The sequence below is a fragment of the Mustelus asterias genome, chromosome 8 (assembly GCF_964213995.1).
Source record: "Mustelus asterias chromosome 8, sMusAst1.hap1.1, whole genome shotgun sequence".
NCBI lineage: Eukaryota > Metazoa > Chordata > Chondrichthyes > Carcharhiniformes > Triakidae > Mustelus > Mustelus asterias.
Window position 1 is genome coordinate 67636034 of NC_135808.1, and position 19311 is coordinate 67655344.

The 19311-nt window shown below is 43.1% G+C and overlaps 1 protein-coding gene across 4 annotated transcripts in view; it reads left to right on the plus strand.

The window, feature by feature from the left end:
* nos1apa (nitric oxide synthase 1 (neuronal) adaptor protein a) overlaps positions 1-18796 on the plus strand; it is a 394570-nt gene extending 375774 nt beyond the window's left edge. For 3 of the 4 annotated variants that reach the window (XM_078218123.1, XM_078218124.1, XM_078218126.1), the window contains 2 exons: positions 5617-5950; positions 15523-18796. In XM_078218123.1, coding sequence (XP_078074249.1) covers positions 5617-5950; positions 15523-16081 — 893 coding nt within the window. In that variant the 3' untranslated portion in view covers positions 16082-18796. The remainder of the gene's footprint in view (positions 1-5616; positions 5951-15522) is intronic. The other variant, XM_078218129.1, reaches the window with a different exon arrangement.
* The last annotated feature ends 515 nt before the right edge of the window (positions 18797-19311 follow it).

Genomic DNA, 19311 nt, shown 5'->3' on the forward strand with positions numbered 1-19311 from the left:
TAAATATTTATTTTACATCCTCTGTGACTCTGGGTTAAGCTTATGGTGAACACTGATATGATCTAATGAGATGCTTAAGATGCACATTGAACTAATGAGGTAGCGCGGAGAAATAATAGCACACAAAACACAATGACATCCATAATACAGACAGATGAAATGTTAGGGATGGTGAATAGGGGAACTAAGAGGCTAGTGAATAACTGAAGAGACAAGACTGATATCTGAATGCATAGTAAAAGGCACGGTGACAAAATAAAGACAGAAAATGAACATTTTGAATTTATTGTTGAACAAGAACAATAAAAACAGCAACTTATATTTAGGTAACACCCTTAAGGTAATAGAACATCCCAAGGTGCTTCACAGGACCGTTCTCAACCAACATTTGACAACGAGACACATAAAAAGATATTAGGGTAGATAATCAAAACCTTACTCAAAGAGAGAGGTGTTAAGAAGCATCTTAAAAGAAGAAAGAGAGGTGGAAAGGTTTAGGGAGAGAATTCCACAGCTTAAGGTCAACGATGAGCGATTAAAATTGAGGGTGCGTAAGAGGCCAGAATTAAAGCAGCGAATACCTCAGGGAGTTGCAGGACTCGAGCAGATTACAGAGGTAGGGAGGGGCAATGCCACAAGGTGATTTGAAAGCAAGGATGAAATGATAAAACGAAGGTGTTGTTCAACTGGCAGCCAGCAAGCGTCTCGGTAATGAGCGAACAGGAGACAGGCAGCAGAGTTTTGCATGACCTCAAGTTCATGGAAGGGTAAGTGTAGTAGACCAGCCACAAATATCTAGGGATAATCAGAGAATCCCTCCAGTGCAGAAGGAGGCCATTCGGCCCATCGAGTCTGCACTGACCAGGCCCTATTCCCGTAACCCCACATATTTACCCTGCGAATCCTCTGACACTAGGGTCAATTCAGCACGGCCAATCAACCTAACCCGCACATCTTTGGACTGTGGGAGGAAACTGGAGTACCCGCGCAGACACGGGGAGAACGTGCAAACTCGACACAGACAATGACCCGAGGAATTGAACCCAGGTCCCTGACGCTGTGAGGCAACAGTGCTAACCACTGTGCCACCGTCCACCCAAGGTAATGAAGGCATGAAATGAGGTTCTCAGCAGTAGATATATTGAGGGAGGGGCAGACTGGGGCAAAGGTACAGAGATAGAAACCTGATTGGAAGGACGATAAATTGGAGTTCTTTCCACGTCTGTTACAGGTGAATTGCATTGACCAGTTAACCTATCCTTGATCTTTCCTTTGGTTCTCATAGTTGGTTCAAATGGACTGTTCCAGTGTTATGAATTCTATATGAAAATGTAGTAATAACGAGAGCTTTCATCTTGCACTTTGGTAACAGGTAGGGGGAAGGGGGGAGAGGTTAGTTCTGTTGGCTGTCATGTGGTTCAGAATAACACCAAAAGCGTGGGTTCAATTCCCATTCCAGCTGACTTGGGAGCTCCCTATTCACCCTTCCCCTGAGTGTGGAAGGCAATGACAAAGCAGTTACTGACAAAAACTGCCAAGAAAACAGCTCAGGATGAAGCATCAGCAGACAATGAGTCAAAGACCTGCTGTTTGGGCAGAGTACACGTGACATGACTTAATCATAGAATCTCTGACAGTGCAGAAAGAGGCCATTGAGCCCATCAAATCTGCACTGACTCTCCCACCCATGTCCCATCCCCGTAACCCTACATATTTATCCCAGTAATCCCCTTAACCTGCATATCCTGGGACACGAGGGACAATTTAGCAAGGCCAATCCACCTAACCTGCGCATCTTTGGACTGTGGGAGGAAACTGGAGCACCCGAAGGAAACCCACGAAGATACAGGGAGAATGTAAACGCCATGCAGACAGTGACCCGAGGCCAGAATCGAACCTGGATCCCTGGCACTGTGCCACCATGCCGTAATGAGGAAGGGCTAATTAATTTCCAAAGCAACATCTCTTCAACCCAACAAAGTGCTCGATAGTTCTGCATAGCAAACTATAGTTGGCAAGTTGGCACGAAGAGAACTCGTGGGGATAGTGATCATAATATGATTGATCCACTGGAAGGGAGCCAAGAGATCCACAAATTAAACTTGTTGGATTTAAGAAGGTCTTGCCTTTAAAGCTCTGAGGAAGGAACTTGTTTGAATCTAATCGGGAAAAACTGTTAGTAAGTTTGATTGAGGTTTGCTCCTGATAGATTTTTCTTTCTGACTCGACCGCAAGGTTTATAAGAAAGAGCTTGGATTAAAGCTGGAGTGCACCGTCTACAATCCGATAACTAACCTTGTGTGTTAAATAGTACATGGGCAATGGCATCCCATTACTGTAAGAGTTTTAACAACACCAGGTTAAAGTCCAACAGGTTTATTTGGTAGCAAATACCATTAGCTTTCGGAGCTAATGGCATTTGCTACCAAATAAACCTGTTGGACTTTAACCTGGTGTTGTTAAAACTCTTACTGTGTTTACCCCAGTTCAATGCCGGCATCTCCACATCATCCCATTACTGCCCATTGTTGGAAACTTGCTGCTGGGAATTATATGAGACTACATTATGTCTCTTGTCACTTCGAGAGACCGATAATATCAGGAAACCAGGCAGTATTTGTAACAAGCTCAACTAGTTTATTCATGAATGGTTATTGCTGAAGAGTGCAATACCAGGAATCTGGAAGCCACTCGCAAGGAGTAATCAAACAACGTAATCGAGCACGTCACTTTAGTTTAAGTCTGAGATGAAGAGCTTCTCGGGAGAGAAAAAAATTCTGTTCCTTCGCAGGATGCGATATCTGTGTGCATTCTGTAAACAAATAGGCTGGGACATTCCTCTCTAGGGCCTGTGTGGATGGAAATGTGGTGAGACAGTTTTTGCATTAGTCTGACTGGCCTGCCGCACGCCCCAGGCAAATTTCCGAGGGTCAGATTCATTTCTTTAAGTGTTGTCAGGTTCCTGATGATGTTCCTACCGGTGTTTGGGAGCTTCCAGTTCGGGTGTTGGCATGCAAAATGGCCGCCACTGCTGCTGGAGACAGCTACCTGTCATGAAGTCAACATAGTGCAGAAGGAGGGAATTTGGTCCTCTGTGGAGCAATTCAGTCGCCAATTCCATTACCTCCACTGCCACTCTATCCCTGGAGCCCTGCAGATTCATTTCCTTCAAGTGCCCATCCGATTCCCAATCCAGAATCGCAAACAGTCTTAAAGATTAAAAAAAACTCTCCTGACCCTGAGGGAATAGCAACGCTTACTAAAGTAAAAAGACACCGCAATTGATTTTGTTTTTAGCACTAATGTTGCTGGTGAAGCAGCAAATTTGGGTAACAGGGAAGGAAAGGAAGGAAGTTTACCTTGCTTCAGCAGGTATTTCTCTCATTAAACAATTACAAGGCAGCAAGAGAAAGATTGACACAAAGTGTTGAAGCACGCTTGTCTCTGATATGGCCATCTGAAAAACACTGATAAATCATAGAATCACTACAGTGCAAAAAGAGGCCATTCGGCCCATCGGGTCTGCATCGTCCCACTCAAAGAGCATCCCATCCAGGTTCGCCCCTCTGCCCCATTCCTGTAACCCCTGTGCCATGGCCAACCAACTCAACCCAAACATCTTTGGACTGTGGGAAGAAACTGGAGCACCCGAACCCACGCAGACACGGAAAGAAGGTGCAAACTCCACACAGACTGCCACTCGAGGCCGGAATTAAGCCTGGGTCCCTGGCGCTGTGAGGCAGCAGTGCTAACCACTGTGCCGTCGTGCCACACTATGCCGTGTGGGCAGAGAAAAAATAGATGGAAAATGTAATTAAGCTAATTTTGAATTTAAACAGGGGGTAGAGGATTTGTGATACTTGATAATAATTGTGCCATATATATAGAACATATACTAATCAAGTTGATGACTGTTTTAAAATGTCATATGTATCTGCACATGAATATTCTGCATGTTTCATTTTTGCAATTGCTAGTCTGTTTCAGATATTTTTGAATGTGGGGACTGGTCTGGAAATTGTGAATATCTAAATATTGCATCTCTTGATGCTGATGAACGTTTATTTAATACGCTAATTTTTAAACTATGTTGCTCTTAAAATTTCAGCCTTTTTCTGTGAAATGAAGGGTGAGATGTCAGTGTATTATAATTGGGTTTGTGGCCCATGGGCTACTATTACTGAATTTATACAAATTTTTGACTGCTGATTAATAATTCTTTTTTTGCTATATCTTGTTCTCCTTGACTTTCCTTTTTGCTTTAATGCTGTCTGAGTTCTTATTTTATAAGGTAAGATACTTCTGCCGTTCGCTCCCATCACGTACATTATCTGAGAACTTCTTTTTCATCCTCCCTCTTCCCTCCTCAAACTCTTTCCATTGACAAATATTGACCTGGGTTTTTCACAAAGTTGGGCAGGATTTTCTTTGTGAAATTTCACTCAAAATTGATCGAACCAGTGCAAAAGATTTTGGCCGGGATTTTACAACCTCGCTCGGGTGAGGCTCGTAAAATCCCGCCTGGGGCCAACAGAGAATTCCGTTCATGCATAAAATTCCAGCCTTTGAGTTTCAATTTGGGTCCAGTGCAAATCTAGTATCTTTTGTGTTCCTCCCAAGAAACATCGAGAGTGGGTACAGAGGAGGTTCACCAGGATGTTGCCTGGAATGGAGTATTTGAGCTATAAGGAGAGACTGGATAGGCTTGGATCGTTTTCCTTAGAGCAGAGGAGGCTAAGGGGGGGGGACATGATTGAGATGTATAAGTTTATGAGGGATATGAACAAAGTGAATGAGAAGCAGCTGTTCCCTTGGTTGAGGGGGTCAATCATGTCCAAAGATGTGTGCGGGTTGGGTTGATTGGCTGTGCTAAATTGTCCCTTAGTGTCAGGGGACTAGCATAGGGTAAATACGTGGAGTTATGGGGATAGGGCTTGGGTGGGATTGGTGTCGGTGCAGACTCAATGGGCCAAATGGCCTCCTCCTGCACTGTAGGGATTCTGTGATTCTATTACTGAATTTGTACGAATCTTTTACTGCTGATTAATAATTTTTTTCTTGCTATATCTTGTTCTCCTTGCCTTTCCTGGTTTTACACTAGGTTGGGCAGGATTTTCTTTGTGAAATTCGATCAAAATTGATCGAAGCAGTGCAGAAGATTTTGAGTTTCAATTTGGACCAGTACAAATCTAGTATCTTTTGAGGTTGAGGGGTCAATCTTGAGGGGGCATTTGTCACCGTTTGCTGAATTGGGCACAAAATGATGATAACTTTTACTCACAGTTAGTGTCTCGTTTATCATTCGTGAGGAACCCAATTCTAAATAAGTGAGGAAGACTTGAAGCTTAATTTTAAGAGCCGCCTCAAAAGGGTAGCACACATGCACAAATAGTGAAATCTTGCCGGGCTGATTAGTTTGATCTTAGGCTGCAGCCAGTTTTGTGGGCAGGGCTGTTTTCTGGTTAGATATCACAGAGTCATTCAAGCACAGAAAAGGCCCTTCAGCCCATTGAGTCTGCACTAACAATAGCTACCATTAAAGGTGCGCTAATCCCATTGTCAGGTGAAAGAAGGAAACTACTTACGTGTTTTTTTTTCTCCATTTCGTTTGGACAGTTGACCAAAGCATGTTTGAGAATTCTAATACCGCCCCCACGCCAAAACTTCATCACAGCAGGGCTGCCTCCACTAAAGGAGCCCTGGCTGGCTCCTCGACAACCATTGCTGCTGAGTTGGGTGGGAGATCGGGCAGTGGAGGCATCAACAGCCAACACCTTAAGAGTGCCATCAACCTGGGGAAGGCCATGGGGGCAAAGGTCAACGATCTGCTTCGAAGAAAGGAGCAGAGCACCACAATGGAGGTCGGCGTAACCGAGGTCAACAAGAATGCAGAGGGGGCGGTCTCAATGGTGGGCCGGGATGAGAAAGGAGCTGCGGACAACAATGGAATGTAAGTCAAGCTGCTCAGTGCTAATGAGTCTCCCTCACAAGGAGAGTGTTCAGTTGGTATATAGCTAAACATTACACACAGGATGAGAAGCATGTGATGTTCATTACAGTCTCCATGGTAACTTACGCAGAATTATATAATGTTAGAAGCACGGAACTAGGCAATAAGGCCCAACTGGTTTGTGCAGTGTTCCTGCTCCACACAAGCGTCCATCCATCAGAATTAATCTCATCTCATCTTCATAACCTTCCATTTCCTTTATCTGTTTATCTACCTCTCCTTCAATATGTCCTCTGAATATGTTTTTTTAATTCATTCGTGGGACATGGGCGTCGCTGGCTGGCCAGCATTTATTGCCCATCCCTAGTTGCCAAGGGCAGTTGAGAATCAACACATTGCTATGGCTCTGGAGTCACATGTAGACCAGACCAGGTAAGGATGACAGATTTCCTTCCCTAAAGGTCATTAGTGAACCAGATGGTTTTTTCCGACAATCAACAATGGTTTCGTGGTCATCAGTAGATTCTTAATTCCAGATTTCTTTTAAAATTGAATTCAAATTCCATCATTTGCTGTAACAGGATTCGAACCCGGGTCCCCAGAACATTAGTTTCTGAATTAATAGTCTAGCGATAATACCATTAGGCCATCGCCTAGTTAGATTAGAATAGTTGAAATGGTGTTCAATATGCCTGACCCATAGGTTTTAAACGTTTGAAGCAAAAATGTAAAAGTTACACGGAATTTTACTGGCACGTCTGCCCAAGGTTCGTACAATCCCGCCCAAGGCCAACGGAGAATGCCGTTCTCTGAGCCTCGCCCTCCCTCAGCCGTTAATTGATCTTAAACATACCGAACTTGGAATGTCTTTGTTCTTTTCCATATTCTGTGGCACCAGTATAACTGTGCACAATTCTTATGGAAGAACACATTGGGTACCTTGGCATTTTAGGTTTGCTGGCAGGCTGTCCAAGCACAGGGAGCAGTGACTCATTAAGGATCATGAGGGGTAGGTGGCATTCCTCTAGTATTCAGTAGACGGGGGTTGGGAGAAAGTATGAGGGGGACAGCATTGTCTCAGTACAGCGTGTCAGTCAAAGCTGCATTGTCTTCCTATCAACCCAGTGACCTGGGATGTTGTTATTTTTGTAGTCCTCACACAGATTGTAGGAGGCACAAACCAGTGGCCGCCAAAATAAATGAGCATTTGAGGCCAAGTAATGGGAGCAAAATAGCCACTGAACCTTGGTTGATGGCCAGAGAAATTGGGATAAAGGTTGTCCAATTTGGCACACTAGGGCACACTTCCTCAGAGGACAATCATGCAGTACACCTGGCAGGAAAGTGCTTGCCTCGATTGTAGGAATCACATGGACTTTACACATGAAGATGGTTGAGGCACAACCTCGCTGCATGATGCAGGATCACTCATACACAGGATATGCTGCAAGTTGAGCCTGCGGATGTGGTATTTCAACTTGCAACAGTTAACGAGAACTCCCGTGCTGACAGCCATCGATTCTTCAGTGTAAGGAAATTGCTTCACACCTTACCCGAAGGACGGCACCCTTGATAATGAAATAGTGGACAGGAGTCTTAATGCATCTATACACACAGCACAGGAGGCAGCTAGTGATGTTACCGTGGCAAAGACCACCCTCTTGCCCATAAGGCTATGGAATATGGAGAGGTGAAAGGAAAGACTAGCATTTATAAAGTGCCTTTCCATAACCTCAGGATATCGCAAAACACTTTACAGCCAATGAAGTATGTTACAATCTGGATAGAGACTGATAATTTTTAAAAAGAGATTTGAACTTCCAGTTACTAGCTGTAAGATTAACGTGGCAAGATTTCACGTTTTAATACTTTTACTGTAACAAATTAAAAGCTACACACTATTCACTTTTTTTGTCGGCAACTTATACTTTAAAGTACAGGGAGGAATGTTTTTATACTGATTGTTAGGATCCTTGGCCAGATCCCGGGTGATTGGGGAGATCCGGTTAGGGACCATTAACGTTTTGTTTAAAGTGGACAAAGTTTGTGATTCAAGACACTTACTAAGTGAGTAAAGCCACAAGATTTCATAGGTTTTGAACAAAAAAACTACTAAACAATTTACAATATCTATTTTATACTCTAACATTGTCAGTAAGTATGAGGTACATGTGAATTAACAAGCAAACTGTGGCAGACGCACTACACTACACCTTAGATGACAAATGTGGCCATAATCGATTCCAAAGATTTCTCAATAACCCACCCAGACACGAGTCACACTATGAGTAAATCAATCTCACTGAAACTCGGTCTTTCTCATGAAGGTTTCCAATCTACACCTTCGAAGATCTCACTTTGGAATTCTCTCCAAAAGGTGTTCCCACCTGGACAGCTTTGACGATGGCAACCCTGCAGGCTTTCAATTACAAGCACATTTTCAGATCTTGGGCCATGCCAAACAGAGTAACACTGCTCCAAAGGTGCACCTTTGCCCCAACGGCCTTCTTTACATAAGGTTTGCTCCTCGCATCCCTTTCTTTAATTGGAGACTCTTCCCCCTTTTCTTAACTCAATTGGGACCTGCTCATGTCTCTTCATATTAAAACTAACTGACTGACTGACCACACTAATTACTCACTGACTCTCGATGTACCAAAACACTCCAAGAGGGTCCTGCCCTTGTTACTAAGCAAAAACAAATGCAACAAGCAGTGGAACATCCCATACCTTAAATGCTCTAATCTTCGTGGACTACAAACCTACATAGCACACAGAATGAATGAATTTCACAACATTCTCCACTATCCCCTTCTATACTTGCCACGCATCGCATTCCCTGCAGAATTACAGTCCTTATAGCAAGCAGTCCACAGTTGCTCCAAGCTTCCAGTGGGTTCCTTTATCCCTATTTCAGAAGTAACTTGGAGCAAACGTCTCCAGATGCTTTTCTCAGTTTTCAGAGATTTTCTTAAACCAACCATCAGTGGGAAAGTCTGTTCCTATGATTCTTCTCCCTCCAGCCATGCCAGGATGAATCTCCCATATTCCTGAGATGGCTGCAGGATGCATTTCATTGTCTGGAGACCATCTCCCTCTCCATCTGCTTGTGGTAAGTCATAAAGCCAAAAACAGTCTCTTCTCTCTGCTGATGAGACACAACCACCATCTGTCTGTGATAGTCAGTGATCTGTAGGGAAGCCCGTAACCTGATCTCAAATGGCTTCTTCTTCCCTCTTCCCCAAGGCAACATAAAACACATTAATCATATATCTAGGTAGAAATGTAAATTAGCTCCTTGGAGTCCAATTCTCTTTTATTTTAGAAGTAAATGGATAGCTTACACGTGTGCTGGAATCAGGCTCACTGCCCCCAGAAACAGTGCGCAGGTGGGTTGTTTAAAAGGCTTGTCCAAGTTGTAGTGAAACTAGTTCCGGCACGGTAGCACAGTGGTTAGCACTGCTGCTTCACAGCTCCAGGGACCTGGGTTCGATTCCCGGCTTGGGTGACTGTCTGTGTGGAGTTTGCACATTCTCCTCGTGTCTGCGTGGGTTTCCTCCGGGTGCTCCGGTTTCCTCCCACAGTCCAAAGATGTGCAGGTTAGGTTGATTGGCTATGCTAAAAAATTGCCCTTAGTGTCCTGAGATGCGTAGGTTAGAGGGATTAGTGGGTAAATGTGTAGGGATATGGGGGTAGGGCCTGGGTGGGATTGTGGTCGGTGCAGACTCGATGGGCCGAATGGCCTCTTTCTGTACTGTAGGGATTCTATTCTATTCTATTGTCTTTCCCTCACCCCTCATAGCCCTTCACCCCCACACTCTTCCCATGCCCTATTCATGCCAACCTATGACACCTCATGTTCCACACCCAGCCCCTATAGCCTGTCATACCTTCCATGCCAACCATGTCCCCGTACCCAGCTTCCATGATCCCTTAAAGCCCCTATACAAACTTAGCGCGAACTCATACCAACCTATTGTTACCCCCACCCCCACTCATCCGCATGACCACTTTTAGTCTATATGTCAACAGTATATACTTAGGGCCTGGGTAAGATGCTCTTTTGGAGAATCAGTGCAGACTCAATGAGCCGAATAGTCTCGTTTTGCACTGAACGGATTCTATGGTTCTAAGGTGACAATGGAGATCGGTTCACTGATCCCAAAGCATGGGCAGTTGACAGAGAATGTGTTAATCTCAGTAACTTGTGACAGCAGCATTCTGCTCTCCAGTCACATTTTCAGGAACTCTTCCCCCGATCTTCCTCCATCTTCCTTGGTTCATTTTCCATCTGAAGAAGGTGTCTGCCTAATAAACATTGCTACCCCAGCATGACCTTCTGCATGTGGTAAACTAAAAAGTGAGTTTGAGTTAAGTGATGGACAAGGGGGAGGTGAACCATTCTTGCATCTTGTTAACCTGTCCTTGGTTGAAAAAGTTCAAGCAGATGATTGACATAGCAACTTTCATAGAATCATAGAATCATAGAATCTCTACAGTGGAGAAGGAGGCCATTCAGCCCATTAAATCCACACAGATTCTCTGACAGAGCATTTTACCCAGGCCTAGCCCCCGCCCTATCTCCGTAACCCCAGGCATTTACCCCGTTCATCCCCCTGACCTACACATCTTTGGATGCTAAGGAGCAATTTAGCGTGGCTAATCCACCTAACCTGTACATCCTTGGACCTTTCTTAGGGAGTTAGTGCTGAGCGAAGGAGCTTCACTTTTAAACATGCTGCTGCCTCTGTGAAAAATATGTCTGCTCCCCCAGGGCTGGATACAGGGGCAGAACTCCTCCGGGTTCCAGTACCATTTTAGTCATGTCACTAAGCCTATCCATTTCCTCAGAAATTCAGCACTCAGTGTCTGCTCATTGTAAACTCTAGACTCTAAGATTAAATGCTTTGTACCTTCTTCTCAGTAAAACAATCTAAGTGTTCCTCTAATCTCTAACATTCAAACCAGCCAGGTTTACTGTCAGTCAGACTGCAGAACAGGTTACATGACTCCCTTCCTTTACCCTAAATTTAAAACTACAGTCCCAAAAAATAATAATCTTATAAACCTCATAATTGTAACACGCACTTTTGAAGGGTAGTCAGTGTTGCTATACAAGAAATGGGGCAGTCGCTATGTATGTAGCAATGTGACCACTAACAGATCAGTCTGTTTCCAGGTGTTGGATGAGGCATAGCTATTGACCAGAGAACTCCCCTGCTCTGTTATGAATACTGCACTGGGATCTTTTATGCCCACCTGAAGAGGTAGACTGTGTCTTGGTTTAACATTCCTCAGTATTGCACTGGGAGTATCAGCCTGAAATGCTAGATACACCCTAGCACAAGAGGAAATCACTGATCACCACATACCGTAAAGGGTTAGAAGAGTCTGGTAACTGCCGGGGCAGCACGGTGGCACAGTGGTTAGCACTGCTGCCTCACAGTGCCAGCGACCCGGGTTCGATTTCCAGCTTGGGTCACTGTCTGTGCGGAGTCTGCACGTCCTCCCCGTGTCTGCATGGGTTTCCTCCGGGTGCTCTGGTTTCTTTCAACAGTCCGAAAGACGTGTTGGTTAGGTGCATTGGCCATGCTAAATTCTCCCTCAGTGTACCCGAACAGGTGCCAGAGTGTAGTGGCTAGGGTATTTTCACAGTAACTTCATTGCAGTGCTAATGTAAGCCTACCTGCGACATTAGTAAACTTTAAACTTTTAAAAACTTTGTTTGCAACACCACACTAAAGCAGTCATCACTCTCCCCCCACTATTCTTCCCATTGTGCAGCCAGTGGGAGCCTAACAGCAAGTGCTCTGAACATGGGCATTTTGCTAATGTACATTTCTCTCGTAACAAGTTGCATAGGTACAATGGGAATTTACAGCATGCTTCCTCCTAACAAGTCAGCAGTAGAGGAATTCAAATAATTATGTTTACACATTATTCTGAGATCCAAAGAGGGCATGTTTGTATTGAGGTACCTTTTAAAATGACCACCACACTGTTTTCAACAATGGCATTGTGACTCCAACTACCATATTAGCTTTGCTGTCTCACAGACTGGCTCCGCGAGCACACTGAGATTAGTGTCTCCTTTCTACCCAGCTGCATTAAAGACAGATTTACAGTCTAGGTCAATGTCTGCTCATAAATCAGTCTGATTGAATGTGCTCCTCACTGTACAAAGTGTTCCCTTTCCACCGTGCCTCTGGTTCAGGTAGAAAGGCAGATGTGACAGCTTGCTGCATCTGTCAAAAGGTCTGTGTTGCCGCTCGGCTAATGGGATCAGGTGGCATTAAACTGTTTACCAACTGGCTGAGCACACTTTCTATACTCTCCCTGAGACACCTGCTTCTACAAATACAGATAGGTTCATAAACAGACACTTGGCCCATTTCATCTTCGGTGCAACTGAGCAAACCAGAACACGGATGTTTCTTATATTACAGCAGTGACTACACTTCATAAGAACTGTCTGTAAGGCATGTTGGGATACACTGAGATCATGAAAGGTGCTATATAAATACAAGTGCCTCTTTACTGCATTTGACTGAAATGCATGTTGCTAAATCACATCTTACGTAGGTACACAGTAAAAAGTGCATTGAAAGTTCATATCAAGATCACCAATTATTTCAGTTGTTTTAGAATTTAGAGCTTGTTACTCTGGTCTGATATTGAGTCATTACAACATAGAGGGACACAAATCAGCCCATCAGGTCCATATGCCAGCGTATTCTCCTTTGATCCGATCAGTTATCAATCATAGACACAGAATGCAACATTCACCTTATTTATTAATTTTCACAGAATGGTCTTCGCACTGGAATGAACCTCGATCAGCCGCATTGAGAGGGCGTTCATCTCTGGGTGCTGAACAGTTCCGAAATTACAATGCCACTTTTCCCGGATAAAAGCAGCTTTGTTTCAAACCACCTTTCACATCAAAATGGGGCAAAGCATGTCACACATAATAAATTCACAGGGCGTGATAAATTCACAGCGTATTGTTGGTCTGATCATCAGCAGCAACTTGCAATTGTAAATCATTCTTCTTCACATAGCAAAACACCCAAAGATGCAACGCCAGTCTATTCGGACAAAATCTAATACTGATTACAAAAAGAAACATTAGGACAGGTGATCAATTGCTTGGTCAAAGAGGAGTGTTTCAAGGAGTGTTTTAAAGGAGGCAAAAGTGTCAGAAATGTTCAAGGACAGAAACTTAAGGTGAACATATTAAATAGTACACGAAAAGCAGCACCTAGACACATTTGGGGGCGGGCAAGGAGGTAAAATTCCAGCTATTGGGTGCGATCTTACCTGCCATTCACGCCACGCTCCCGCTGCAGCGAAGTTGGAGAATTTGGCGGCCAGCCAAATCTCAGTTCACTGCGGCGGGATGGGAAAATCCCGCTGGCGTGAAAGGTGGTAAGATTCTGGCCCTTAAATCCCAACAGCAACTTGGAAATGGATGGAAAAATGGTTTGGAGAATGTAAATACAATCAAAGAGTTGCAGTGATGTCTTACAACCACAACCCTATGGCACATACAAAGTCAGAAAATGCTGGAAAATCTCAGCAGGGTTGGTAGCCTCTGTGGAGAGATAAACAGAGTTAACCTTTCAAGTGCATGTAACTTTATCTAAACCTATGGCGCACGCAGTCCAACATACTTTTCCTCTTTCCAGTTACTCATTCTAAAGGTTGACTTCATTCAAATTTTATTATTCAGGTTGCATTTCTGCATTTCACACAAAATGTGCAAAGAGGAAGATCTGCTTTATTTAAAATGGAGGTGTGAACACCATTTATATTGACTGATTTTGAATGAAAGGACGTCAGAACATCTTGGCTTTAATAGTGCATTGACAGTACCTTTATGTTGGTATAGTGGGAAATATCTTTCTAAACAAGGCCTGTATGTTCCTGCAGCAGTGCTGCCATTGCTATCAAATTGGTCACACTGTCCCTCTAAGTCTGAAGGTCATGGGGACCAACCTCGCTAAATGACTTGCACATAACCTAGGCTGAGGTACCAGTTCAGTATCTCAAGGGAGTGTTACATTGTCAGAGGTGCTGACATTGAGACATTAAACTGAGACCTTCCAACATTCCTCCTTGAATCAACATCGTGGCAAAAAAGAGATGAAGCATTTTTCTTAACTCATTAACTAATTTGCGGGAAGGCTCTTTTGAACAAATTGACTGTCGGACTTACCCACGTAACAGTGACTACTCTAGAGACTAGCCTGTCCCCGACAGATGCACACACAGATCTTTTGCAGACGTGCGCTGAAGTATTTGGTTTTGGCAGCAGTAATGAGGAAGGAAGATTTTTGAACTTGGAGATTTGTGGATGAATGCCCATCAGCTACAACCTTCGGTTTGTGACTCAATTCACCATAGAGAATTGACTTTTGCATTTTCTTTCATGGTGACTGACTACATGTTAATTATATCGACTGAACTACTGTATTTAAATGAATATATGAATATTTGAGCACTGCTACTTAATAAGACTTTTTTTTTGCACCCTGGCACAGAAAATTGCCCTCAGTATTAACTAAAGGTAACAATGCATATTAATGTTAACTCTTAGGCTTCAGTATAAGCTCTATCTGAGCTGTGCTACCCTCAGCTGGTAAAGATTCGCATGTGAATCTGAATGAATCCCAACAGAGCAAGTTCAGAAGTGCATCTGAACTAAACCAAAACTGCAACATTGACAACTTATATTCATGTAGCACCTTTAATGTCGTCAGTCGTCCCATGGTGCCTCACCGGAGTGCGCGCAGACAAAATCTGACGCTAAGCTGAAGGAGGAGACATGAGGACAGGTGACCAACAGTTTAATTGAAGAGATAGGGCTGAATTTTCTGGCCCTCCCTGCTGGCAGGATCCTCCGGCCCCATCAATGGTGACCCCAGCCATGGAGGGCTCCCCGGTGTCACAGCCTAGTGAACGAGTCAAAATGCCATTGACATTGATGGGACTGGAAGGTCCTGCTACCAGCCAATGGCTGGTTGCCTCCATTGGCAGAAAATGTACCTCTGGGTGGAGGAGAGGGGGGAGGTGAACATCCCGCCCTTAGGTTTTAAGGTGCATCTTGAAGGAGGGAGACAAAGAGGTTTAGGAATGGAATTCCAGAGCGAGAGCCTTGGCAGCTGAAGTCAGGACCATCAAGCGTGTTGATTTGTCTTGATAAAGCTATAGAGTTCTCTGTTTTCAATTAACCTCTAAGTATTTAATGTTGAAAGTCAGAAATCAGCTTGCTTCTGGCTTCCAACCCCTGTTTCAATTCTTTCGTCCTCCTGTAGTTGGAGTTCTTTCCCTTTCCATTCTTCCTTAAGCTCTGGCACATGGTTTAGATGGCCAGTTGTTAAGGAAACGACCTTTACATTTGGCGGAGTTAAGTAAGCAGCAAGGGAAAGCTTTAACGCTCTCATTAACAAGAGGTGTCGGGGTATTGAGAAGAGGAATTGCATCCAGCTAGGTTTCCCAAAGTCTGCCTGCTGACTGATGCACATTTTATATTTTAGACATTAACCTCTGCTCTGCTTCTTTCATTGTAGACAAAACTTTTTGGACACTTTCCCTCGATTAGAGCCACCACCACCAACGGTCAAAAAGAGGGCACCTCGAGCACTGAAGACAACTCAGGACATGATGATATCATCGGTACCGGTGGTTAACAGCGGTGATGTCTCCGATCCATCCACCACAAGCCCTGATGAAAAGGCGCTGCAAAAGAATGGAGCGGCTGAGAGTCAGGTCGAAGGTGTCAAAACTGCCCTCGCAAGCAGCGTGGAGAATGTAACTTCCAACCTCACTGCCGAGGCCAAATCAGAGAGTGAGCTGTGCAGCACACTGGAGAATGTAGCCGACATGGCCAAGCCAGCCCTCTCTGTGCCTGATCTTCTAACCAAGGAGCCTGTGGATGCCAAACTCAAGTCAACTGGCCACGAGAAACTAATGACCTCTTCCCCGCATCCAGACAAGGCATGCTTGCGGATCAGCATTAGTGAAGATGACCTTTTAGGGAATGACTCAGAGGACTCTGGAGTACCACGGCAAAGATGCTCAAGTGTTGAAAATGAAGAACATCACCCAGACTTGCTATCGTTCGACTAGGTCACTGTGGGGATCTTGTTTCACCAACTATAACTGGAACAGCAGAATCCCTTTCCCTTGATTAGTCTCAAAAGCACATTCACTATAATTTCACTTTAGTCTTTACCGAAGTTTCACACCAAACCTTGTGACTGTTATCCTTCCAAAATGTGTTTATTGCCTCTTGGAGTTTGGTGTCATGGCTGAATGAAAGGGTGTACAATTACTAGTGTCGGTGTCCTTTATTAGGCAGCAGTTTGGCTTTGACTCCCGAGCTTTAAATGCAGTGAGAGGCCAAAATTTACACTTGTCACAGGAAGGCCACCAAACACTAGTGCTGCTTTTCAGAGGGTAAATTGTCCGGTGTACACTTGGAGCATTGTGAGGAGGCTAAAGTAGAATGCTGTTAATTTTTAGAACTGGGCCTTGAACGTACACTCAAGTACAAATGGCTTAAGCATTTGACCTAACTTCTCTGTCCTATTTTTAACTGTGCAGTTAATATTTATTTTAAACAAATTAATCCCTCTAAAATAGCAGAGAGGGAGAGACAAAGTTCGGACCAATCTATCAACCATTCATACCTCCTATCTCACAATGTAATCTCAAGGCCTAGATTTTTAACACGGATTAAATGTATGAAACTCAGCAAAGGGGCAGGCATGGTGGCACAGTGGTTAGCACTGCTGCCTCACAGCGCCAGGGACCCGGGTTCGATTCCCGGCTTGGGGGTCACCGTCTGAGTGGAGTCTGCACGTTTTCCCTGCATGGGTTTCCTCCGGGTGCTCTGGTTTCCTCACACAGTCCAAAAGACATGTTGGTTAGGTGCATTGGCCATGCTAAATTCTCCCTCAGTGTACCCAAACAGGTGCCGGAATGTGGAGACTAGGGGATTTTCACAGTAACTTCATTGCAGTGTTAATGTAAGCCTACTTGTGAGACTAATACATAAACTAAGAAAACTAAACTACAGTTCTACCTGTTCACCAAAGTGACTAATAACCTTTGGCTATCTAGAAAGCCTATAATGTAACAAAACAACATTAAGTGCCTGAATTACACTTTGTGCATTTGCAGCATTGCCACGCTAAAATTTTGTTTAGTTGACGCCTCATTAAATGTTCTTTCATACGAACACTTTCTGCAAACTGACTGCAAAATGAAGTAAACATTACAGTCTGTTGGGAGTGCTATGTAGATTATTGGAATCACAAAATCAGAACAAGGGAAACTAGCAAGGAATATACAGTGATTTGTAATTTTAAAATGAAAGATAATGTAGTTTTTTTTAGGATAAAAGAATTTATTTTAGATTAAAAATACTGCATCACTGACTAAATCAAATAAATCTTTATAAAGTGTATCATTTTATTAAAAGAAATCTAGGTGTCATACTGCCATCATAATAATCTATTTGAAGAAGCACGTCCTGTTTTAGTAAGTGGACTATTTAAATGTACCACAATTTGCTTACTTGCCAATGTCTGTTGTCTATCAATAGTTGCTCCCTGTATTAATTGACCCCGCACATCCAGACTAACATACAATGTGCTGCTCTCCAGAATTCCAGTCTAGACAGGAATTATTTCCAAAGGTATTTCAGTGAAGTCAAATTTTTGTTTACGGTTTATTAGTTTTAATTACTTCTGTTACTCAGAATGTAGCAGAGTTTCAGTAATAGATTAAGGCAATTTCCTCTCCCCTCCACCACCTTCTATATTGGTCACGTACTTGCTCTTCATATTTGCTCATTATCATGGCAGGAATGAAGAGGGAATTATGCATCCATTATGAGTTTTAACACATCTGCACACAAGCCTAAATAGTCGTTTGCCAGTGCAGAACTCGAGTATTGCTGAAAAAAGGCACATGTTGTTGAAGCTTGTCATCATTCATCAGGACAATTCACAAGAATGCCAAATTCTAAGAAAACAACAATTTATACTTCAGGAGAAGAGAATGCTGGCTGGTTGGCAAATGGACTCTAGTTGGGAGAAGCCTTGCCATGGAGAATGCACCCGTTAACTGATGGCGGACATGTTGACTGCCAAGCTTTGTTTAAATTCAAGCCATGCAGGTTGACTTTGATTCATCTATTGTTCACTTTATATTTGGTATTCTGTCAGATGAAAAGCTTTGACAACATGTGTTATTTTTCAGCAATACACAGACCTAATTGTTAAAACCCACACCCTCACAGACTATTGCTGTGGGAGCGCATGATTTATTCATAGTTTAATGTGATTTATATCCATTACTCTCAGCCTAAAGAAGTGCTGGTGGGAGGGAGAATAGGGGTATTAGCCTTGGTAGAGATAACTGCCAACCCATGTCAGCATTCTGAAAACTATAATCTACTGATATTTGTAGAAGTGATCTTCAATTTTGATTGCCTTTTCAAGATATAGTTGTTCTATTCAAATGCAAATGTTAACACTTCAAATCTTTAGCATTTTTACACATTATTTTATAAACTGAAATCCTTAAAAATAAATTCACAATGTTTTGTGGTTTTATTCCAAATTTTAATGTATGTGTTTGCCGTGTCTCTCTCTCTCTGAAATATTAATGCCCTCCTGCCTTGATTTGCACAGACTAATATACCATTCTACTTTGCAATGTTTTAGGCAGCCCACATTCTTTATAATTCACTGCCATATGCATATATATTGTGTAATTAGATAGACTGCGTCTTTGGAAAAGAGGACTGAAAAATTATTCATTAAATGTTTTTTAATTTAGTGGTCTAGTTTGTTGCTGTAATGAGACATGTTAGATTGCATTAAAAATTCAATTTACCTGCAATTGTTGACAAGATTTTAGATAAGGAAGTATCAGCCTGCTGTCAGTGGAGCCGTGACATTATTAATTCTAGAGCGAGGATCACCATCAATTCAGGAGTGTCTTCAAAAGCACTGTCAACAATTCCTGGATCCAAAGTGAGCAGAATTGTTACTGGTTTATTATTTTAAAAAATGAATAAGTAATCAAACATAACAAGTTTACAGGGCCAGAGGGAAAGAACAACATTTGGGACTCATTGGATAACTCAAAGAGCTAGCACAGGCATAACGGACCAAGTGGCCTCCTTTTGTGCTGTAAAATTCAGAGTGTTGAACCTGTCATTCTAACCTCTTTCATTTGGTCAATTGTCTTCTAATGCAAAGCAGGATATAATGAAAATTGTTCTCATTTTGACCTCTTGGATGAGCTAATCGATGAAAAATAAGTTCCGCTTTCCATGAAAGGTT